Source organism: Ambystoma mexicanum, chromosome 8 (assembly GCF_040938575.1).
Source record: "Ambystoma mexicanum isolate Mex_15411 chromosome 8, UKY_AmexF1_1, whole genome shotgun sequence".
Classification (NCBI taxonomy): Eukaryota; Metazoa; Chordata; class Amphibia; order Caudata; family Ambystomatidae; genus Ambystoma; species Ambystoma mexicanum.
The window spans coordinates 1,265,948,049-1,265,974,144 of NC_090929.1; the positions used below are offsets into that span (position 1 = coordinate 1,265,948,049).

General features: G+C 44.0%; 1 protein-coding gene across 1 annotated transcript in view; it reads left to right on the forward strand.

Moving 5' to 3' along the window:
• Positions 1–810: 810 nt before the first annotated feature.
• The window catches only part of CC2D2B (coiled-coil and C2 domain containing 2B), a 2,924,037-nt gene continuing 2,898,751 nt past the window's right edge, over positions 811–26,096 (forward strand). The window contains exon 1 of the mRNA XM_069611382.1: positions 811–957. Coding sequence (XP_069467483.1) covers positions 834–957 — 124 coding nt within the window. The 5' untranslated portion in view covers positions 811–833. The remainder of the gene's footprint in view (positions 958–26,096) is intronic.

Sequence of the window (26,096 nt, forward strand, 5' to 3'; positions counted from 1 at the left end):
CCATGATTGACAAATGTGCTTCCAGCACAGGTCACCTAGTGGCAAGCTCCTTCATCCTATGCAAACTGTTTGTCAGGTCTTTAACCCTACTGTCCATCAGCTCCTCTCTCACTAGTGTCTGATGTGTCCCCAACCCTCTTCCAAGAATCTTAAAGTGATGGATGGAAATGCTGGAGTATCAGCATAAGCATGGACAATGCTCTGGAAAATCCCGCAAATCACTGCTTTTAAGCATTCCATTCCATTACAGAATGGGAAGGACCATAGGCAAATCAGTCTTGTTCCCAAAAAGGGGCAGTCCACCCTGAACTGATAGGCCACATACCTTCTGCACAAGATCACAACCAGCACCCAACCCCAGACATGTTTTACTTTTATTGGGAATTATCAGTGTGGTGTAGCTTGTTGCAAAAGGCACATCTGGGAATATCTGCCAGACCAAGGGCGGCCAATGGAAAACTGAGGAGTTATGGGTGGAAGGTTCTCAATGAATCATAACCACTGGTTTGCTTGAGGCAATAATTGCTCATTCGTTTCCATGCTCAGTTTTGTGTTTCGTCTACTTATTTGCACACGTTCTAGTCTAAACTACATATGTGAATATTATATTTTCATATGAATCTGTAGTATTTTTGCTGTTATGCTGTGGTACAAAAAAACTTGATGGATTAATTCTCATTTGATAAACATTACTGTAAGTTCAAGAGCTGGTTTTCTAAAACAATCTAAATACATTATTGCAAATATAAATGCATCAAGTATCTGTGCTTTAATCGCAAACATGTATATCACAATTATTGCAGATTCATGAAATAATCCGGAAAGGGAAGCGCATGCTCGCAAAATTATATTTACCCATTCCCAACAATACTCTGCTCAAGGGAAAGGATGAATATGAACAGGCAGAATTTAGCAATGACAAGATTGTAATTCCGGAAAATGAAGAAGTTGGAAGTAGTAAGTTACTTTAAAACATAAGGTTCTGAATGTACATGTTATTTGTTTTTAGCGCTTAAATTGTTTTTCTTCTGCGTGCATTTGCAAGAGGTTCTGGGTGAACCAATATAGCAAAGTATTAAGGTTAAGACTTGTAGCAAATTCCGAGGTTTAGAGAGAGTCAGGGCCTCATTTACAAATCGTTTTTCTATGGGATTGCCCGATTGCAAAACGCTTTTGTAAATCATGCGTTCATACTTTTGTGGAAGTATGAGTGAAAAATGTTGTACAACAGTGATTGAACACAGGGTCAATGGAAATCCGAGACTTCGGGCATTTCTTTCAATATTGTGTCAATTGTACGAGTTATAGAGAGAGACGTACCTGTTCTGAATATTCCCAACTGGGCTCAGCTGCTAAGAGTCAATCCTTCTTGGTGGCTAAACATTTACTGTGTTGTTGGTGTGGACTGAAGGTGTAGCCTGATTGGAGGCTAACGTATGTGCGTTGGAAATTCTAATTATTATTATGTGAATGTGTACGTGCCTGGTTGGCAATTCACTGAAAAGGAAATGGCACAATCCAAATGAAGCTTATTTATTTTTCTTCTACGTCTTCTTACTAATAATAATAATAATAATAATGACAATGACAAACCATTTATTTAGCACATATATCGGGGACATTTTTTTTTATTGTGATTTGGTTTTTACATCATCAGAACCTTTCAAAACAACCTAATGTATATTTGATCACAATTCATTAAAATCTGATTTTAAAAGTTAATTATTAAGAATCAACAGGAGAGGGAAAGAAAAAAGAAAAACATTGAAAAAGAAGGCAAAAGTAAGAAAAAATATTATAAAACAATACATTCAAGCACCATTTCATGTTCCTGAGCAATACATTTACAGCACTACCTAAGAGTATATTCTAAAATTTCAGAAAGCTCCCATAAAAATCTGCATTCAGCTATAATCAAATACGTTTGTTGTCCTTCCAAAACACAGTACAACATTAGGTCTACTTCCAAGTCTGAATACTAATGTGCAAACTTGGCAACATGTAACTGACAAAGATCCCAGCTATATACACAGGTGGTAAGCAAATATTTCTTTGTCTCCTGAGTACTATTCTGGTTACACAATCTACAATACCTAATTTCTATACTGAGTTTAAGTCGAGATCCTATCACTTCTCTAGTTGGTTAAATCTAAACCTCATATAAATTGTTCGACACTTATTTGATGGAAGTCTTATGAGGTATCTAGGTATGGTGTTCGTATGTCTTGATATCTTAGTGTATTCGCTGTATAAGGAGTACAACCTAATTTCTTTCCTCAGTGTTAGACCAATCCCAAACATGCAATGTATTTGTCTCTTTCTTAGGATTGGTCAATTAAGTTTATATAGCTACGCTCAAGCTCAGAAGAGTTGAATCATTACAAACTGCAAAATTATTTATCACAAACTGATTTTGTTAACAAACTAGATCTCAGATTTTCAAATAGAGAGTTTTTAGGTGGGTAAAGTATTTTAGCATGCATATTTACTCTGCTCTATAAAAGAAGTAATTCCAGAGACGTAAAACCCAGCTCATATCTTACTACACAGCTGGGAAGTGGAAAAAGGTAGGACTAGAACCTGTTTCTAGGCCATGCCTTCTCATCTATTAATAATCTGTGACGAATTGACTTCTGCCCTGCAGGAGTACAAAGATGAGCAGAGGCTAAAGCACCTGCTCAGCCCTCACACTTCTACAAACTAAAATCATAAAGGTAAAACAGACACAGTTAAGTGATATACCTCCTTTACCATTTGTGGTAACATGGGCTGAGGGACGGGTATACTCTCAACAGGGGTGTGAATGTGGTTCAGCAGCAACCCAAACAACAAAGTATTACAGTTAAAAAAAGGAATGTCCTATCAAGGTGCTATAACAATATATATACTTTAATTAAACACACCATGTACAATAATAACTAACTAGAAAACACTGTGAACCCCACTCCTGCAGAAAGAACACAGAATATGCTAGATAGCAAGATGCAGCAGGGGGAGAAAAGGCAATAAAAACCACAATGCTCAAAGGATATGTTGTTGAGTTGCAAAAAGGGATTAATTTGACCTAGCCAGTCTCTAGTGCCCAAAATGGACCAGTAGTGGCAGATATCAGTTAATAATACTTTTGAAGGGTCTTGGCAGTTCAACAACGGTAAACCAGGCTCCTCAATGTTGTTTGACAGTTCAATATGGTTCAAAAGGCAGAGGTCATGGAGGTCCAATGGCAGGCAGATGTCAAGGTTGGGTTGAACTGAAGAAAATGCAGTATGGAACGTTGTTCAAGTGATGCAGACGGTGGAGGTCACCAGGCTTGGTTTGGCAGTTGGGATTCAACAGCGGACAGGCTGATGACGGTATCCAAAGGCAAATTAGTTTGATGAGCGGGCTCGAAGGATGCATTTCGAGAACATTTTGATTCAATCTGTGACTCATTCGATGACAAAAATGTTAGAAGTTTGACCAACAGTTACAGCAGTGCAGATGCAGCCGTGCCTCTTTGTGTGAGCTGAGGCAATGACGCGCTTTCAGATAGTACAGTGTGGTGGTGAACACGTTCGAAAGTGTGTGACTGCGGTTTGAAGTTCAGTGAGTGCCAAAGGCAGTTCTGGAGGGTTCTGATGGTTCGGATGGAACATGCTCAAATCACAGATCGCAACAGTACGACAGTGGTGGGAATTCTGGCTGTCTTGGCTCTCAGGAGCTTTGCGTCCCACTCCAGGATTTTTCTCGGGCTCCCGAAAATGTGGGAGGTGGGCACACCTCTTCCTGGGGTCCTTCTATACAGTGAGGCCCTGAGCAGCAGTGTGGCTGACAGAGATTAAAGTCTTGTTCCAGCACCATTGGCGAGTAAACTGCTGTTGGAACAAGGCTTTAATCTCTGGTTAGGGGACAGAGCTTACCTCTGCCTTGGAACACCTTCATTCAATTCACAACTGGCAGACTTTGGAAAGGACTACTCTCCCAATAGGGTCCAATACAATTTTCTTGAAGTTTTGAAGTCCTGAGAAAGAATTGGTGGGAGACCTGTTCTTCTAAAGGCAAAAGCCCTTAGGTGATCGAAGTAAAGCTAGCCTGCTTTAGGTGTCCAATCCCTGTTCTTGGAATAAGTGGACTTTGCCTTCTAACATCAGATCCAAAGTGCTTTGTGCTACAGGACGTGGAGAGGACACGAATGAAAGATAGAGACAGAAACAAGATTGTGGGCCCTTCCTACAACCGTAAAGATTTTTCTCTGTCTTTACTCACCCTAGCCCTTCTCTTCTCGCTAGAATCAAAGACCCTTTGATATGTAGCACCCTTGTGAGAGGCTACTCCTTTTGTGGATGGGTGTGCCCTTTGATCTCTGTTCCTAGTACAGCTACCTGTGGAGTGGCTGTCGCTCTGGGATGGTGTCACCTGCCATAACAAAGGAACAAAGATAGGGAAACCCGAAAGGATACAGTCCTGCTTCCAGTAGCAAGGTCAACCTGTCTTGGAAGAATACAAATAAACCTTTCGCAACTGAACTGGTCTCGCAGGGCTGGCACAAGTGTGATTTCAAATTGCTCGGGCTGTAATAATTACGAGAAATACCTTCCACCATATAATAAATCAGGCATTGCTTATATTTAAAGATGTATCTGCCACTATAACAGTAAACTCCTAATTATGGGGTTTTGGTATAGTTGTTCATGTCTTAAAAGCAGCCACTGCACTGCAGAGACTTGCCTGTCACTGCAGTTGTCACATGGTCACCTATTACCTCTGAGCCTGCTTTTTGCCACTGGTAGAGCAGGCTCTGCAGATCAGGATACTGATGAAGCTGGGCACAGGTACACTATATGCTTTTTGTATGGAGCTCATGAAAGGGGAATCTGATTAGCAGATTTCCCTTTCAGAGATGGAGTTATAAGCATCATTTTATTCATCAATAAAAATAATAAAAACAGGCCTTTTGCAGATGACAATTCTTCACAGAATCCCTCACAGAATCCCTCCTATACTATCAGGCCGAGTTCCAGGCTGCACATAATAGGAGGAACTATTTGGATGGTGTAGTATCTGAGTTTGGGAACAAAGGTACTTGTTGATAATTTATGATGAATGTTTTTTAACTGAGCAATTAAAGGCTTGATCTTCCCTCTGAGCCGTTCTTCACCTCTCTTTAAGAATATTTTGTTTGTAATAAGGAAGCCCAAATAGACCACAGTTTTGGAATTTTTTGAGGCAATGTTGTTCCTTTTACGTGTTAACAATATCACTGTTTTATGGGATATATGCAAATTTATCAAAGCAGCATTTACATAAATTGGTAGCCAATTTTAACAAAATATGGAACGTTTGCTTTACTGAGTAGAGTAATCCTAGAATAAGACACTTTAATGTCCACTTAGTGACCATTTTCCTCCTGAAGCCTACTTGACATTTCCAGGGTCTCCCAGCAACATTAGCCCATTATTCAACTTCCTTTAAGATGATGCAGCAAACATTTTGCTTGATTTATCTAGCAAAGTTATAGGCCAATAGTGTTTGGGGTTAATCCTAGGCCCCTTTTTTAAGAATCAGGACCATGTAGGCTGTGTGCCAGGAAGGAGGAAATTCCATGATATCAGGTATATTTGTAAAATGAATCTTCATTCGGTGAGCCGAAAGGCTTGGATTGTATTTCATTACCGCTGACACGATTCTGTCCGGCCCTGCCACCCTCAAATTTCTTTTCTAGCTTAATATAACCTTGCCAGTAATAGAAAGTGTGCCAATCAACTGTCAGGATAGTGGAACCATTATTTACAACTGCGTAAATGTGTTCAAAATATGTAACCCACGTATCCTCATCTATGGTACAAAATAGGGAACCAGCCCAATTTTAAGGAGTGGTGCTATTCAGAAACTCCGAAAACTTTGCAGAATTCCTTCCACTTAGAGTGTCTAATATATGTTGTGTGAGGGGTCAGTAATGCGAGGTGGACAACTGCTTGTGGATTTCTAAAATATGCCATTTCTATTAAAGCAAATAAATGAAATCAAAGCCTTGCTTGCCCTACTCTACACAGGAATTCCCAGCCTGGGCTAACAGGGAACATTCTCTAGCATGGGAGAACTGGCCCTCATGCTAAACAACAATTATACAAAGAAAATATATGGCAACACAATATAATAAACAATATGAACTCAGTGTTTGAATTACCTTTTCCTGTCCCGGACAAGGTCCCTTCCCTGGGATACAAAATTAACTCAAAATATTCAGCAAATGAAAAAAAAAAAAGGTTTTGAACTACCTCTTGATAGTCAAAGTCCAAAGTAACAATTCATCCAACAAAGTTCCGCTGGTAACAATTCTTTGTTCCTGGATGAAAGATTCACTTTGAACATTCAGACAAGAAATAGAACCAACGGTAATCCCGGTCAAGAATATGTGTCTGTTCTTCCAGACAGTTTGCCACAGTTCAAAAGACAATGGGCCTCATTACGACCCGGGCGGTCAGTGACCAACGATGCCGGTAAAGGATTACCGGCATCGCTTACCGCTCCGGCCGATTAAGACACGATTATCCGCAATTAGCGGCACCGTAAATAACGCTGCCGTTAATTGCGCCAGGAGCGCGGGCATGCAACCATCCATGCCGCAAATACTGGCATGGCGCAAACAGGGGCACATCACAAGTCAGGCGGACATGCAAACAACGCCCTACTGAAGCCTGAAAAGTACCTTACCGCCATGGAGCTAATTCCGGCATCGCGGACCACCCGTAAACGGCCATGTGCAGTGTTCCCAACTGCCACAGGTGCACACAATCAGCACAGGTGGAGGCAATACAGACTGGGCCAGCACAAAAGGAGCACACCCCACCCCTTCCCACACCCAGTCACACTCCACAATGATTCCAATACTACTAGCAATGCTGGGGCTGGAGGACATGATTGCTGTGAACTGCTGCAACAACAACAACTGGCAGCACAGAGGAGACGCAGGAGAAGAAGGAGGGCGAGCAGGGCCAGCATGCCCACCGGTGCAGCCAGTGCCACCACGCAGGCAGCCCCCAATCCCTCACATCCGAGCCAGTCCATTTAACCTAACCCCTGAGCAGATCCGCACCCTGTACCTCCTGGACAGGGACACCATCACCACCATTGTGGATATGATACATGACGACATTGTCAGCCTGATTGAATCACGCACCACCATCGCACCCCTACTGAAGGTAGTGTCTGTGCTCCACTTCCTGGCCACAGGCACCTACCAGAACACAGTGGGGCACATGCATGGCATATCACAACCATTATTCTCACGTACGCTGAACCAAGTGCTTGATGCACTCCTGAAGCACACAGGCGACCACATTTACTTACCACGGTCTGCCCAGGAGATTTCAAACACCAAAGTTGGTTTCCATTCACTGGCCGACATCTCTGGTTGCATTGGCGCCATCGACTGCACCCATGTGGGATTGGTGGTCCCACATACCATGGAGGTAGCGTACCGCAACCGTAAGCTATACCACTCAATCAAGGTGCAAATGGTATGTGACATTGCTGTGCCCGATACCCCGGATCAACCCATGATTTAATGGTCCTGCGGAACTCCACGGTACCACGCTACATGGAGCAACATGCAGGGCAGAGATCCTGGCTTCTCGGTGAGTCGCATGTTAGGCCCATGGAAATATGATGTGGGTAGGTGATTGGGGTAGAGATGCATACTTCACCTGGCTGAGATGGGGGGAGAGATGCATACTACACCTGGCTGAGATGGGGGGGGAGAGATGCATACTTCACCTGGCTGAGATGGGAGGGGATGCATACTTCACCTGGCTGAGATGGGGGGGAGAGATGCATACTTCACCTGGCTGAGATGGGGGGGGAGATGCATACTTTACCTGGCTCTGAGTGCCTAAGAGAATGGACCATGCTCATACCCCAAAGCAGCCCATACTGGACCTGACACCTGACCACATAATGAAAGATGAAAGCTGCCCTAACATGTAAATGATGCAGTGTCACAACCATTCCATAACCATCTACATGTGCACTGTACCTAATCAGACCATATTCCCCTCAACACAATGCAGCTACAAGCAATTACTATGGCCAATACACAGTACCAAATACCATCAACTGAATGGACAGTCCCCCATTACTGCGTACATAGGAGTCACATGAGGGCCAAATACATTAATGCACCACTACACTGACACAGAGGTCCAACAAAAGTGCATTTCACCATTTGTTTTGCATAGTGACATCATCATGAGGCTGACATCAACGGTGCCAGGATGAAAGCATACAAATTACTGGACATCAGCCAGATCATGGAAACAACCGGCGTGGACTAACACAGTGCATGAGCACTCACAAGGAACTGGACCCCCCTGTGCCCACTAGTCGATGGCACGCACACCAGTCCATAAGAGGAATGATGTGATGACTTACACTTATACATTGTATCCCACATGCAGGTGATGCAGGCTATCCCTTGAAGAGGTGGCTCCTTACCCCAGTCCGGAACCCACAGAGCAGTGTGGTGATTGAGCAGACATTTGGCCTCTTGAAGGCAGGGTTTCGCTGCCTCAGCAGGTCTGGTGGGGCACTCCTGTACCGCCATGAGAAGGTGGCCAAGATCGTCATGGCATGTGTCATGCTACACAATATGTGCATCAGACGGAATGTGCCCCTGCCCCCTGATGCAGAACTGCAACCGCCTGGCGATGAGGATAAGGAGGGTGGGGATGGGGCAGCACCTCAGGGAGGCAGCGATGCACAGGAGGGACGTGCCATGCGTCAGACTCTGATCAACCAATGTTTCTAGTACACATGGACGTGGAGTGTGACATGGATGTGGCACTCGGGGCACTTGGTGTGTGAGGGACATGGACACTGTAGACTGTTCACCAATAAAGCACACGTACGCAATAAACAATGTCCACACATGTGAATCATGAGTCACCAAAATGTGTATTAAAGAACCATAACAAAGTGAACAAGCCCTCCACCCAATACACCCTCTCCCCCCTCAACCCCCCCACACACCCTCTCCCCCCTACCCCCTCAACTCCCCCACACATCCTCTCCCTCCTTCCCCCTCAACTCGCCTACACACCCTCACCCCCCTCCCCCCTCAACTCCCCCACACACCCTCTCCCCCCTTGACTTCCCAACACATGGTGTACAGTAGCGCCACCAGTAGTCCACATGGCACCAGTATGCATGGCTGTGCCTACTGCCCTTCCCCTCTTCCAGCACCAGGTGCCCCCCTGTCCGGTCTGCGCAGGTTCCTGCCAGTCCGACGCACAGGGCTGGTCCTAGTAGAGCTGGCATTTGATGATAGTCCAGATTGTCCTGGCAACTGTGGTGGATGCATGTCCTGCATTGCTGCCACCATTTCCGAGAGGACATGGCGCACTGCTGCAAGTTCCGCGCAAATGTCCTTTGGGGTGGACTTGATGGCTGTTTTTAGGGATGCAGCACAATCCCTAATGTCATCCCTTGCATGAGTACATTCGGTAATATGCTGCATCAACAGCCCTGTGAGTTCCTCCTGGCGCCTCTGTATAGCCATGATCCCTTCTTGGGTGGTTGTCACTGGGGTGGAAGTGTGAGTCGTTTCTACCATGATTTGGTCATCAGGCACAGTTGGCGTGGGGCTGAAACTTGCCGGCCATGAATCTCCAGGTGACAGCCCGTGCATGCTGCAGTCCACCATGCTGCATGGGGATAGTTGGGGTGAGTGCAGGGGGCCTGTGGCGGGTGTTGCGCCATGCAGCTGTATGTCACCCTCGTCGTCCGATATGGCTGCTGTGGCAGCTGTCTCACCGACTGTGCTGCTGGCAGCCGATGGTGTGCCCTCTGCCAATGCCTCCTGGGTGATGGTGGCTGGTGTGGGTGTTTTTTTGGGGGCCGTGGTGCACATTGGTGCTGTGGCCTCTGTGGTTTTCATGGCCTTCCTAGGTGGTGCAGGTTGGCCTCTGCCCCTTGAGGTTGAGGGGCGGTGTTCACCCTCCTCAGCCCTGGCCTTCTTCTGTGGTGTGGCATCTTTCTCCCTGGTGTCCTCATCACCGCTGTCAGAATGTGTGCCTGTGGGGGACCAAAGGAGGCAGAGGGTTAGTGATGGGTCTATGGGCATCGGGCATGCATTGGGGTGGCTGCATTGATATGGAATGGTAGATGATTAACATTGGGGGAGTGACATATGGGTTGCCTCACTCTTGGGTGGGTGATGCATGGAGGCGCCTGGGTTGCAACACATATGGGGTGCATTATGCATGTGGACAAGGTGATGCTCTGCACTGCCTGTAGGCAGTCTTGTACTTATGTGTCTGGTGGACCATGCTCTACATCATTTCACTGTCAGTTCAGGTGGACATCATTGTGGTGGTATTAGCATTGTTTCATTTGAGACACCTACCTAGCTCCTCGCTTCATGTCCCCGACTCCCTCTATTGCCTCGGTGCCTATGGTGGTGGCGCATATCTCCTCCCATGGTTGCAGTTTTATGGGGGACTCCGCACCTCCGCCTGTCGCCATCCCAAGCTTGCAGTTGGCAGAAAGTATGCTCTGCACACGTAGACGTAGGTCATCCCAGCGCTTACGGCATTGTTTGGGTGTGCGGGGTGTGGTGCCAACGGCACTGACTCTCTTGGCGACCTCTGCCCAAATCTGCTTTTTGCGCTGCAGTGCTGGACGGGACATGTCGTTTGAGAACACCACATCTGCATGTTCTTTTAGTGTCTCCGCTAACATGGTCAGATCCTCTCTGGAGAAGCACTCCTTGCGCAGGCAATCTCCTGTTTTTTCACTGCTTTTGGCATCGTAAATTGCAACAGGTAGTGGTGGAGGTGTGTTGGAGTTCTGGGGGTCAGATGGCTCCTGGTTGTGGTGGATGGCAATGGATTGTGTTTTTAAAGATGGCCGCTACTTCCGGTTCTGCATATTTACGCTAATAGCGGTTACTGCTATTAGAGGTTACCGCTATTAGTGGTCACCGCTAATGCCGATGGCCTGGATGCCGGAGGAGCTATTTCCACTACAGACGGTGCCGGAAAGGGGGATTTTTCAGACTTTTACGGCATGGCGGTGAGGTCATTACCGGCATGGTGCAAAGCTTGTGCCCGCAAACTCGTAATGGACCGCTTTTAGCGGTCTATTGCCAGCACGGACAAGTAATTGCACTATGGCGGTAATGACCGGTACTTATCGCCCGGGTCGTAATGAGGCCCAATGTAATATCCTCACTATCAACAACACACAGTTCTTAATCAACAGTAAGTATTTCGTGATTTACATTTTCTATGTTGGTATTTTTGTAGAGGATGCTTTCTTAGTGCTGCCGCTGCTTCAACTCCAACAGCCACACTCTTACTGGTATACTATAAGAACAGTCACCCTTTTGTCCCACAGTACTTTACTTGTTAAGACTACTTCAGGGTTACATCCAATGACAACTTAATGTACCACTGCGTTTTCAGTATTACTGCCACAGCTCAGTATTTTGAATTGTTAGAACGGCTTTGACAAGACACTTCAACCAGGCAAGGTACTCTTCCTTTGTATGACTTTCTTTAAAAAAAAAAGGGGCAGCCTCTCTGCCTCTCTTGTCTCTTTGCCATTAACAACCTGTTTCTGCCCAAAGGACTCATTCCCCTCTGGTCTCTACTGTCTTTGGCTTTGCAGGCTTTGTCTGCTTCAGAATATTTGTATATAAGCAGTCAGTTCCCCTTCCCCATCTTTACTCACACGTTTCTGTCAGTTATCACCCTGAGTAATTACCCAGATGCTTTGGTACCACTCCCTCAGCTTCAGGTAATACTTTGACACGTGTCCCTTAAGCCACTTGGTTGTTAATACATTCACAGTGCAGCAGGATAGCTCTTTAAAGCTTAGAAAGGTTGGTTTCACTACTAACAGGGATTGCCTCTTGGCTTGGGTAATGTGTGTTCTTCTCTTCAACAGTTTATAATCTTTACATTATAGAATTGAAAGATATATCACTTCTAGATACAGTATGAGATTCAGTGTTTTAAATGAAAACACAATTATGCACACACAACCTCTCTTTAATGCAGATCTCAAGTTTTAAAGATGAAGAGAGAATTGTATTCCCGTATAACAGCAAAGTTCTGACTTCCTTTGAGAATTGCAATTAGGTACACACAACCTCTCGTTGATGTAGTTTTCAGACGTTATAACTTGTAACTCAGGTATCTTCAAGCTTAGGTATTCGGTTTAGCAAGCGTTATCTCTTGTTAATTGGGGACACGCGACCACTCCGTTAGACAGCAACACTCTTTAAACAGTTCAAAAGTGCATTTCAATGACTTTAGCTATCACACAAATAATGTGCCTTTCAAGACATTGGATGCACTAACAGTTTTCACTCGCATACAGCAATACGCGTGTCAGTAAGGAGCTGGCTACAGATACGGGCAAGGCTTGCGCTGTGCTCCATACACTGGCTTCTTAGAGACTTGCTTTGTGGGTTGCACTGCTTTCCCAACTTCTTCTACAACTTCTAATGTTTCTGGCTCGCTGGGACCCACACCCTTCGCCTGTACGGGTGTCTGTGGTCTGGCCACTCGTTCCCTTTCCTCTCTGGACCCTCTGCTTGCCTCTTGCTTCTGGCCTTAGTCACCTGCACGTTCACAGCTCTGCAATCACAGCAACAAGGCTCACATGGGGAAAACTTAGTCTCCTGCCCGTCTTCCTTTGCGCAGTCTCTGCACTTCAGATTTTGGGACAGGACTCTCTCAGAACTTGCTGGTGGAATCTGCTATCTTCATGTTCTGGTGTCCCTCTTGTGCTCCCTTTTTCTTGTGATTTGCCAGCCTCATGCCTCTTCTCTGTTTCTACTGCTACAGCCTGCCTTCCATCTCTCATTCTAGCTCCTCCTACTCCTTTCCTGAGGGGGCCGTTCATGCCTCCCAGGTTCAGTAACAATTTTCATGTGTTGGCTGTTAAGCTAAATTGCCTGGCTACTGCAGTGGCCACTAGGCTTAATTGCCTGACTGCTACATCTGCATTCCTCTTCAGCCCTCTTCCTCGTCCCAGTACCTCTGGGTTTCCGGAACTTGCGGTCCCCTTCAATAAAATCAGTTCTTCTGACATTTGAGTTCTTTTAAGGGTAGATTTAATTTTCCACATTAAGAGAAGGACTATTAAAAGTAGTTGTTATAGAGGAAGGTCATGTATTAAAGACAGCATTTCCAGATTCCTTTAGCATTGAGAGTACGGAGGATGTTTAATTTGGGATACCCAAAAAGATCTTTCCTTTGGTACGGCTTGTTCAGTCTTTATAAGTCTTGCATTCACATTTTTAGTTTTAATATAAGAATCAGGAACATTACAACAACAATAAACCATTACCTCTTTAGGTACATTGGGAGGGATCCGGTCATTGCATCGAATACAAAGCATCGACAGACCATACCATTGAAAAAAATGCATTGGGAAAAAAAACATCAAATGCATTTCTTTCAATGGTAAAGGGTTTAGTTTAGTAAAATGTGTTTTAATGGTTTAAAAGGGAGGGTTGGGGGAACCCCTTACCCCATTAAAAAAAGAAAAAGAAATGCATTCACTGTTTTTTTAGATACTTTTTTTCGTCATTTGTCAATGGTATGGTTGTCGATGGTTTGGCTGTTGATGCAATCACTAGGAACCACATTGGGAGAGTCTTCCTGTCAGAGGAAAAATACTGTGCCTTATCCCACGGAATCTCCTCACCACCCTGGGCCTTGTTTACTCCCAGGTGATCCTCTCATAGTACACAACCTCCTGGGTCGAGATCAGGAAGCGTCTGCCTTCCCCTGGCCACCAGGAGGGATACTTTAGGCAGGGTTTCAGTGAGAGATCTGTATGATTATTCAAAGTTGGCTATCCTTTATGTGCACATGTGAACCTGCATACTTTTATCACATTTTTCAATTGTTGAGATATTCTGCATTTTTATTAAGCAAAGGCATATCATATCATTTTGGAATCCAGTTGAGCAGGTCTACAAGTCGCACGCTGAACAGAGTTGTTTAAGTGCTTTCCCCATTAGAACAGTATAGCAATTCTGTTAATTTATCAATAGCTCTAAAGTGTCAATCAGTCACATTGCCTCTGTTGCTGGGGATGATATTTGCCAGGTAATCAATTCTTTCAAGTGTTGATCTTGTAAACGTAGAGTCCAAGGTAAATAAGCATCATCAACAAGGTCCCTAAACTTTATTCTCAAAGGGGAACAATATTGAAGAAGGGATCTAGTTGCAAATATGTAATCTATCAAAGATGTACTACTCCCTGTATTTGAGGTGGAACACCTTGTCACATTATCATAAGCAAAGATTTCAACATCTCAATACCCCAATGTTCGTGCCACCTTGCCCTTCTTTTTTTCTGTTAATCTAAGCCCAGTATCTTCTTACTCATTTTGTTATTCCCTCTGGGTATATGTTCGATAGGATAAATGCTAAAATCCCATGCATAGGAATATTTGCCCTATGCCCATTCAACAACCATCACTATTAGGGTATTCAAGTGCTCTAATAGTGTATTTTGCGAATTTACTATTGATGTTCATAGCATCTTTTCTACAAATAAATCCTTAAGCGAACAAAAATCATTCATTCTTATTTTTACTGCTAATAAGAATTCACAAGTAGTACTAATCTGTTCTCCTGTGGCATTCTAATGTATTATCAAGTGCCACAGATAGACCTACTTTGGGTCAAAGGGAGGAAGGTATCAACATTTTTCGGAAATGCTTATGGCCTCTTCAGTTCCATGATATAATTCTGAACATTGTATTCTAAAGATAATCTTTCAGACACTTTGTTTATACATCAGTGGCATATTTTTACTTGTCGAGACTACCAAAACCAGTGTCATAGTTGGCCACGACCAACCCAGTAGCAGCAGAACCTCCTTCTTTTTCAGCAAAATTACCAGTTGTTCCCCACTCTCACTTGCTTCACATTGTATAGTTAGGGGGGTCATTGTGTTTTATCTAAGCGTCTTGGTAAAACCCAATCAGTAAGTTTTGAGGAATATAAAGATCAATGGCAATATGTCGAGTGTTGATACAATTTATTCATAAAAAATAAAGCCCCATTCTGTCACTTTGTTCCTGGATAAATTCAATATAGTAAATATCAGCGGATTCAATTGTTCTTAGGGCACCAATACACAATCAAATGTTGGATAGTTTTGACTTGTTTAGAGGAATACATTCTGTTCCTGCAGTAATAGGCCAAACCCCATTAGTCTATCAACTGAGCGGGTCGTATGGTTGTTAGAGTCTCCTGTCCTGGTTATCATGTATGAGAAAGGCAAGACCAGGGGTGTAGACTGATCAATAGATTGTCCCTGTACCTGGATTCCAGCATTAGTCACTACCATATTCAATATAGGTATATCCTGACAATCCAAATCCATTACTGTAGCAGGTGGGGAAAAGTTTGACTTTTTTTCTTAGGTTTCGACTTAACCCTCTGATTTTGGTGTAAGGCTTCTTTGTCTGCCCTGGCCCTCTCTGTGGATTAGGGGAAAGATAGTGCTCTTAGGAATTGTCTCAAAAATCTTTTTTGTTTCTATTTGATATTTTTTGGATCTTTGATTCTTTTTAGCCACAGCGGTCAGCTCTTTCTTCAAACATTCAACAAAAATGAACTTTCACTTTAGTTAAGGTGTTATTAGCAATCTTCTTATAGAATTGTCCAATGAAAGGTTTGGTGTTGAAATAGCGATTTCATTTATCGGAGTATGAAATACAAAATTGTCTCCCTTTTCCATAAGTCTTTCATTATGCAGGCACTCATTTTTTTTCAATACACAGGGTAGTGATTTAGTGTGAGATTGCACCTCCTTCTTATGTTATCCTAGAGTCTGACTAAAGTTTTCAAAATTAAATGTAACATTGATATTGAGGAGTGTCCTACCGAATCTTTATGATGACTGACTAATGGTTGTTCCCATAGTATTGAGTTAGTACGAGTCCCAGAATTAATAAATAATTGAGATAATTTAGATACAGAGGGACTCAATATAGTCGTAGAATCCATACTTACTAAAGAGGCCTTGTTAAGAGACCCATTGTGTTCCATTACAATTTGGGGAAATAGCTATAATTTTCCCCATTTGAGGATCCTTAGCATGCACCTGAGCCTGTTCGACTATTGTACCCCCAAAGACGGGACTTGTGTTGTCCTCAGAACCTTTTCCGAAATATGTGAAATATGAATAGAAGGAGTAGAGATGTTCAATCAACCTTTTTTACTATGCAGGTTATATTCAGCTCTCTTGCTAGTTCACCATATACAAAATGTTAATGCAGGGATTCATGTTAATAATTTAAGAAAAACGGACTCACCCTTCCGCTTTCCCTGAGCTGACTTTCAGATCCAATTACCACGTACCTCGATACAGAGTATTCAGTGGCACAAGTAGACCCCAGTAGCCTTCAGAAGACTGCAGGTGACTGCACTTAGCATCGTGCTCCACACCTGTTTGGGGTTTATATTTCTCCCCCCCTGCAACAGCCAAAAATGCCTTGGTATGATATATGTAGAAAACAGAGCATTCCCCTCTCCACACTGTGGTTGACTGCACTTAGCACCACACTTTGTGTGGTGCTCTGTACCTTTTCAGGGTTTATATTGCTCCTCCCCATGCAGCAGCCAGAAATCTCAGTATGAAACGTGTAGAAAAAGTTCCCCTTTCTGTGCACTGCTGTTGACTGCACTTAGCACTGCACTTCCACACTCGCTGCATGCTTGTTCAAGGTTTTCTATTGCCCCTCCCCCTTCAGCAGCTTAAAACACCTAGCTATGAAACATGTAGGAAACAGAGCATTCCCCTCTCTCGACATTGTGGTTGACTGCACTTAGCACTGCACTTCTGCACCATTTTAATTGTGTAATGAATTTAAGGTTACTTAGACCAATTGGGGGAACAGAGAGACCCAGTGTTTTTCCACATTACAGTTGTTCATAGAGAATATTAATCTAATGGATATCTTGTGGTCTATGAATCCCCACCTTCAAAAATATACATATTACTCCCGACAATATAATCAATATAATACAAGATCTCTTATGATTTTTTCTGTGATCAAGAATATTAAATTTCATAAGGCCTAAGTAAATTGTCTGTGAGAATTAAATCTATGCAAGGGGTAGGGGGGAATGCCAAAATCTGCAGCTTTGAAGATAATACAAGTATGGGTGAAGTGCCCCAAACATGGCGTGAGGTAATTATAATACCATTGTATAAGAGGGGAGATGACAAGACGCCTGGGAATTACAGACCGATTTAGCTGTTGGATGTTGGGCCAGTGAAGGCAACCACATCAACCATCTACAGGCTGGTTTTCAGCTGATTGAAACAGTATACCAGTGTCTTCAGCTACATGCAGTCCTGGCAAAGTATGGGCCCTTGCAACATCATAGGATCTATGTCGTCTTTGTAGATTTACGGACCGTATTTGACAGTGTGTCAAGAAGTAAATTGTGGTCTGTTTCGCGAAATAAGGGATTACCAGATTAATTGCTGTCCTGTATTATGTCCCTCTATTCTAATACTGGTGCCTCTGTGAGGTGGCTATTGGGAGGGGAAACAACTAACACCTTTTCGGTAAAGAGGGGGGGTGCAGCAGGGTTGTGTGCTAGACCCCCTCCCATTCAGCCTGTACATAAATATAATAATTGAAGAGTTGTTAGCACGTGGCCTCGACCTCCCAAAACTCTGTACATGTGTATTCCCAGCACTCTTCTATACAGATGATGCAGCTAGCCACCACTGCCATGGGTCTAAGACATAATCTGAACGTTTTCATTGAAATGTGTGAAGATCGCTCGATGGAGCTTAATACAGAAAAAACCAAGGTGATGGTGATTGGCCGTAAAACAGTAAGAAAACCAATCTGAAGATTCTAATAGAAGAGTGCATCTTGCAACAGGTACATTATTATGATTACCTGGGATTAGGTTTATGGAAGATGTTACATAGACAGCTCAATGTGCCAAGGTGGTGACCTTCCTAGAGTAGCACAGTAGTGGAATGTTAGTGCACAAATGGCTAGCTGACATGCCACCCAACATTTCCTTGATTACTACAACCACAAAAAGGATATGTGTATGTTAAGAAAAGGATACACAAAAGGATCCGGGTCTTTCTTCTCAACCTTCAGTGACGAATCCTAAAGGAAAAATCCTTTCCACTGATTCCCCTCACTGCCTGAAGTAATATACAGCCAGAGTGAAGAATCAATTGAAAGGATGAATAACTATGCACAGCCTCCAATCCGTTATAAGAAAACAATTGGTAAATAACAGCACTTCCACTGGGATATCCTAATTTCGCCACTAAGTTCTGCACTAACCTTAATTGATTAGATGACTTGATGATGAAGAACCGTGATGCTCCAGATGAATCCAAAATAAAGAAAAACGACAAAAAGGAAGGGAAGGTTAGTAGGAAGCTAATCCCGAACGGAACGAGAGCCGAACTAGAGTCGGGATGGTGCAGTCTGGATAGCGTTCATTGTTCAATGCACAAAACAAAATCCTTAATTCTCCAACATGGTAAGCTGTTAGGTTCTCACTTAAGTGCAGTACATTAATCACCCTTGAAGATTTAATGAGTCCAAACTAATATACTCCAATGATGAAAACAGTATAAAATAGGAACTCAAAAACCCCACTGGGTTGTAAGGCAGTTTCACCCAATGGAGCAAAAAAATAGCACTTCCGTACTTCCGGAAGTAAGTTGGAGGATACTATAAGGAAATTAGTAATGACAAAGTCTCATACCTTTAATAAACATAACCAGCCTCCGCGGTTGAAACAGCCCCTGGCAAGACTGCCGCGTAGAATGCGCTGCAGCTGGTAGTTCAAGGAGGGAAGCTGGAATCGTCTTGCATATAAAGCTGCTGACAGGGAAAAACGATGTGGCTGGCAGGGAAGAAGCTGGCGTGGCTGGCAGGGAAGCCGCCTCTTCAATGAACGTGCTCTGTAAATGTACGCAGCCGGTAGAATCCTTCGTGTGTAAAAGGTGAACAAGAGGAGTTGCCGATGGAAGCTGGCATGGCCGGCAGGGAAGCCGCCGTAAGGAAATGGTGGTGTAGCAGATGAAAGCCACCGGAATGAAGCGTCCGAAATGGCTGAAACAGAATACTCAGGTAAAATGAAGGAAAGCAGTTTGGGAGAAACCGAACGGTCCGCAAGGAAAAACTTCAATCAGAAGCACGGAGCGTTCTGAGGAAAGGACCTAAATACGTGCCCTAGACACGTGACTGATCATGTGAACCAACTCAGATTTCAATATCGATTGGCAGGAAGCTTGGAGAACAGTCTTCATTTAGTATAGAACGGTTTGGCTGCCTTTCTAAAGTCGTTAGGATTCTTGCTGCTACCATGCTTCACAGGTGAGTGCATGATAGTACCATCCCCCAAAGGCATCTCCACACCCCTTCTTGCGTGTAACCTACGGAGTAACCATGGTGCATGAATGTTGTCCAGCGGTTCCCATGTCATGTCTTCAGGGCCATAACCCTTCCAGTCAGTCAAATAGTAAGGTTTGCCCTGACACCTTCTCATGTCCATGATCAATTTCATCTCGTATTCATCAGACCTTCTAACCTTTACAGCCAAAGGTCTAACAGGCAATCTGGTTTTAGTATCACATGGTTTGATCAAAGAAACATGAAATACGGGATGTACTCTCCATCGAGTAGGTAGCTCCAGGCCAACAGCTACTGGATTGATAATTCTGTTAATGACAAACAGACCAATGAACCGTGGAAGGAGTTTCTTCTTGCCAGGTATCTTCACATTTTTTGCAGATAACCATACTTTCATCCCAACCCGATATACGGGTGCAGATGTTCTCTTGGCATCAGCGTAACGTTTGGTAGTCTGTTGAGAACGGACCAATTGTTGTTGGACTCTTGTATGCAAGGATGTTAAATCTCTCAGAGTGCATTTTGATGCTGGATTGTCCGACGTTAGGTCAAGATCCAATGGAATGGACCTGCGATGTTGTCCATAAAGGGCAAAAAACGGAGTGGTACCAATAGACGAATGAAGTGAATTGTTGTATGCAAACTCCGCTGCTGGTAACATAGACAACCAATCGACTGATACTGCAAACACAGACATCGTAAATACTGTTCCATCGTATTATTAGTTCTTTCAGTTTGTCCATCTGTTTGAGGATGTAAAGAGCTAGACATTCTGTCATCAATCAGCAGAGCAGAAGTAAGCGCTTTCCAAAAATGTGAAGAAAACTGAGAGCCTCTGTCAGTAATGATGATAGATCGTAGGGCGAAAAAGCGAAAAACATGTCGTAAAAATAGATCTGCTAGTACCGCAGCAGTTGGTAGGCCCTTACATGGTATGAACAGGGCAAGTTTGGTAAAGTAATCCACCACAACCCATATGGTGTTAAAACCATGTTCTAGCGGCAACTCAACCACAAAATCCATAGAAATCATATACCATGGTTTATGAGGTACGGGTAGTTTTTGCATCAACCCCAGGGGTTTGCCAGGCCGATTTTTGCACTGAGCGCATACGGAACATGAATTGACATAGTCGATCACGTCTCTGGACATGGTAGGCCACCAACACCATCTTGTCAGTAGTTCAACAGTCTTCTTTTGCCTGGGATGAGCCGCCATAAATTAATCATGTCCCCAACGTATGGCTCTGGAACGAATGTCTTCAGTAGGAAGATACAAGAGCCCTTGCATAAACGGGAGACCCATTTGGATATCCAAATTCTGTGATTGTACTTCCTGCAGGTGATGCAATACCCACTCCTGTAAATCATGTTTTAGTGAAGACTGGGCAGAACAGGTACAAACAACATGATTTGCCACTAAAGGATGGGGTTCTGTTCTGACTTTGTCAGTTCCTGTTAGGCAGAAACCTGTGCAGTTCCCTTAGGGAACACTGCAAAAGATTTAAGACTACAGGTGTTGGCAGTAAACCCACTTGGTAGCAGTCTGTACCACCCAGATTTACCTGGTAGCTGTGGCTGAGCAGTCAGACTTCCCTCAAGAAGAGTTAGACAGTATGCAAAGTATACACAATAGGCACTCAGATACAATAATACAAGCAAACACTGACCAGAGCTTTGGTATCAAAGTATATAATTATTTATTTAAAAACACACGGTTTGAAACACTCCAGCACTCTTGTTGTAAAATACTCTAAACACAATTACTATTGTAATATGTACACCCCTTTTTCCTTATCAGATAAGTCACAGTAAAACAACACTTATTTTCATACAGAGGTGAGCGCTTAACTAGATGGCACTCCAATAAGTTTGTGAGAAAGGGAGGGAAAAAGACAGAATATGGAAAGGTACACCACTCTAAGGTTCAGGAACATTGTTAGCAAGGCAGAAGAGCAAAAGTCACTGTTGAGCCAAAGTCCAAAGGCTGGGCCCACTCTTAGAGAGAGCGGAGCACAAATGCGCCCAAGATCACACAGTTACACTAGGCTTAGAAAGTCTTGCAGGGAGTTCAAAAAGAGTTTAGAGAGGCTTAGGAAAGTTTAGCCAGGGTGTCCCAGGCTAATCCAGGTTCGAAAGCCGGGGGCTAAATCTACCCCGTACAGTCGGTAGCAAGGGAAGCCAGGCGGGACACGGTACCTTAAGTGGGAAGGATCCTCCAGCGGTGGCAGTTGTTCCTGGCAGTGGGTGCAAGTTGCGTCGTCGTCCAGGGGAAGAGAAGATCTCGACTTGGAGGAAAGATGAAGGTCGTTGCACTACCAGGGAAGAAACCAGCCGCGGAGTTTTCCGGTTAAAGGTGGCACCGTTGTTTCGCGGTCGTGGTAAAACATGGTGTCCCGGTTGCTGGGGTGCTTGGCACAGGCAAGGCGGCCACGAGGTACGTCGGGAAGGTGAAAAGACGGTGAAACTGGTTATCCCCACTAGTCAAAGGAAGAAGACTCTCCGGCGGGAGATCTCCTCTGTCGTTGGGAAAAGTGGTGAGGCGGTCCAGCAGGGCTCCACCGGTGATGGTGTCGTGGCAGGTCGGCTCAGCTTCTCCCTCGTCGGATTCTTAGGTCCTGTGGCGACTTCTGAAGTTCCAGTCCCCAAAGCCCTGCTTTTATGCAGAAAACCCCCATTCACTCAGCCTAGCTGTCACTCAAACATGCTAAGTGGTGAGCCGGACGGCTCACCACTTGGGCCAATCAGGACGGAGTGTGACTTGAGTTGCCTAGGCAACTCAGTCCAGGGTGCCTAAATCCCCCTCCACCCCTCCTAAGTACCCCAGACAGAGTGGCACCACTTGGGAGGGCTTCTGTGGAGAAGCCCGCCAAAAAGTGGAACAAAGGGCTCGACTTGGGTTGGAGTCACAGAAGAGAACACAAACGCCATTTTAGAATCAAGTTTTGGCAAAAAATACCAACTGGAGAATTAATATTAATTAAATAAACCGGCGGTATGTTCGAGGCTACCGTAAATAATTAAATAAAGATAGTAGCCTAAAACAATGGGAAATCCCATAGGAAAATATTCGCGGTTGAATATAAAAAGTAGTATCCACTGCCACCAGCCAAAACTTGATCAGAGGGGACAGAGACGTCCCCCTCGACTAACAGACCCTGAGGCAATTGAATTGCCCCAGCCAGTACATCCACAATATGATGGTTTGTACTGGTTCTGTTCAGAATTTAAGACTAGTAAAGTCAATGGTGACTTTACATGCCCTGGGAGACAGTAGTCAGTCCCAGGGTATGGAGTCTATACTGGGGGGTCACTATGACACTCCTGTGTCACTGCACTGAGGGTGCTGTGTACCACACATCACAAAAACACATGAAGCCCTATGGAGTAAAAGACCCCATAGCCCATTAAACACATCTAGATTCAAAGAAACACACTCAAATCATGCCCAAGAGTGAGGGTAAAAAGAGTCTCACTCTTGGCAGGAGAAAAAAATAAACCCCACAAATCCAGCAAAGCTGCTGGGGGACTCACTAGGTTAGGAAATTCAGCCTAAACAGAGAATTCTCGCTAACAGTTCCCAAACGTAACAATGCATCCGCTTTGATTACTTCACATGAAGGATGCTAGGTAATCTGGAAATCAAACTGAGAAAAGAACGCATGCCATCTGGCTTGACGTGCAGTTAGACATTTCATTGTCTTGAAGGCTTGGAGGTTCCGATGATCCGAATATATCGTCACCGGATGTTTGGCTCCTAAAAGATGATGGCGCCATTCTTGTAATGCGTCTTTGATCGCTAGGAGTTCTCGTTCTGTCACTGTATAATTGCGCTCATATGGATTAAGCTTGCGTGAGAAAAAAGCCAGAGGGTGCTCTTCATTACTGTCTGGACAGATTTGAGAAAGGATTGCCCCTACTGCAATATTAGAAGCGTCCGCCTCTACAAAAAATGGTAGATCGATATCAGGATGTTGTAAAACAGGCGCAGTGGTAAAGGCATCCTTCAAGGTTTCAAATGACTTCTGTGCTTCTTTGTTCCAGACAAAAGACAATTTTGAACTGGTGAGGGCTGTTAACGGCGCTACCATCTGTGAGAAGGACTTGATAAAGCGTTGGTAAAAATTGGCGAATCCTAAAAAGGACTGCAAAGCTTTCGTATTGTTGGGTGTTGGCCAGTTCAAAATGGCCTTAACCTTAGAATTACTCATACGTACTCCTGTACTGGTAATGTCATAACCTAAGAATTCTACCTCAGGAGTATCAAATACGCACTTTTCAGCCTTCACAAACAATTTGTGCTCTCGTAGTCTGCTAAACACTTGAGTGACATGACGTATATGTTCTTGGAGTGATGAAGAGTAAATGAGGATATCATCTAAATAGATGACCACAAACTGATCTAGAATATCTCTAAAAATGTCATTCATAAAAAAATGAAAAGTAGCAGGGGCATTGCATAGTCCGAATGGCATAACAAGATACTCATAGAGTCCATATCGAGTTTTGAAAGCAGTTTTCCCTTCGTCACCCTCAGGAATGCGTACCAGATTGTATGCCCCTCGAAGGTCTAGCTTTGTGAAAATGACCGATGAGCCCAATTGGTCTAACAAGACACTGATTAAGGGTAATGGATATTGGTTTTTTTACAGTTATCTCAATGATGGCTCTGTAGTCAATACAAGGTCTAAGATCTCCCTCTTTTTTCGGGACAAAAAACAATGGAGAGGCTGCAGGTGACTGTGATGGAGGAATGAAACCCATCTTAAGTGCTTTATCAATGTATTCCTTGAGAACTGCATCTTCCTTCTGAGTTAAAGAATATACTCTTCCTGTTGGAACCTTAGAACCTTGAAGCAATTCTATTGGACAGTCGTAAGGATGATGGGGTGGTAGATGTTCAGCCCTGCTTTTGTCAAAAACATCACAAAAGGTGTGGTAGTCTTGTGGAACTTGAATATCAGGTGAAGACACTGCTCCGATAGTAAACGCTGTGTCTAATAGGGAAGCAACAGATGACTCTCTGACCAATTCCTTGTCTTTGAAGCAATGCTCATTGCAATATGAGGAAGGATACTGTATTTGACCTGTCTTCCAATCAATGAAGGGATTATGGAGGCTCAACCAAGTGATACCAAGAATTAGTTTATACCAAGGTGCTGCAATGACATTGAATACTACTTCCTCAGTATGTCCATTGCATTGAGTCACCACAATAGGAATAGTTTCTTTAGTAACCAACCCAGAAGTAAGAATAGAACCGTCAACGGTGTTAACGGTTTCAGGTACCTTCTTAGTCACTGTAGGTATGGCAGCCTGTTTCAGAAAAGACTGATCAATATAATTGTTAGTAGCCCCCGAATCAATCATTGCCTGAGTTCGTATCTTACCACTGTGGAAGCGTAATTCCACTGTGATTGCAACGGGAGCAGTCTTACTGGAGTCCATTTTAAAACTCGGTACAGGGACCCCTACTGAGGCCGAGTCTTGGCGTTTCCCGGACGCCGATTTGGTTTCTTTGGGCATGCGACCAACAAATGATCTGCAGAACCACAATACATGCAGAGATTGTTCTTTCGTCTGTTCTCCCTTTCAGCATTCGAAAGACACCAAGTATGGCCCCTATCTGCATGGGCTCTGGGTCACTGGGAGCCACAACTGGAGGATCAGACCGTGCCATTGAGGGCAAAAACGGCTTCTTTTCTCCCTTAAGAGCGTTTCTGCGAGCGTCTAATTGTAGAATGAGGTCAAGAAGCTCATTAAACCCCGCAGGTACCACCGGTACAGTGGATATTGCGTCTTTAAGATCCTCCAACAGCCCTTTGTAAAAAACAGCTGCCTTCTTCTCCTCAGACCAACTTGTTTCGGCAGTTAACTGATTGAATCTGGCCAGATAGGACAATAAGGGTGAGTCCCCTGTTGAAGGTTCAATAACTCCAAATCATTACATTGAGTGGGATATCGCATGTCGAATACCTTACTCATTGCTTCTAATAAAGCGTCAAAGTCATATAACAATGGACTGTTGTTTCCAAGCAACGGATTGGCCCATGCTGGCTGCTGCTGTGCCACCCAAATAGGACAACACAAATGCCGCCTTGGTGGTTAAATCCGGAAATGAACTTGGCCGATACAAAAAATGCAACCGGCACTGGTTAACAAACGTGCAATATGTTTTGGGATCTCCAGTGAACCTCTCTGGAGGAGCGAGAGGAAATTGAGTAGGCATCAGCACTTGTACTGATTCCCTTATAGGTAAAGATGAGCCTGAAGCCGAAGCGCCGGCTACGCGAATCCCACTACCTTGTTGCGGAGATGCACGCATTGGATCCTGAAGGACATCCATGCGATGACGCAACATATCCTGGGCAGTTATCATCTCATTCCGTAGATCTGCTATCAGCCTTGTTAAGGCTTCCAGAGGATCTACTACCTCCATTGCTATGGCTTCTGATTCTGACATGCCACCCAATATTTCCTTGATAACTACAACAACAAAAAGTTAAGTGTATGTTAAGAAAAGGATACACAAAATATCCGGGTCTTTCTTCTCAACCTTCAGTGACGAATCCTCAAGGAAGAATCCTTTCCACTGATTCCCCTCACTGCCTGAAGTAGTATACAGCCAGAGTGAAGAATCAATTGAAAGGATGAATAACTATTCACAGCTTCCAATCTGTTAC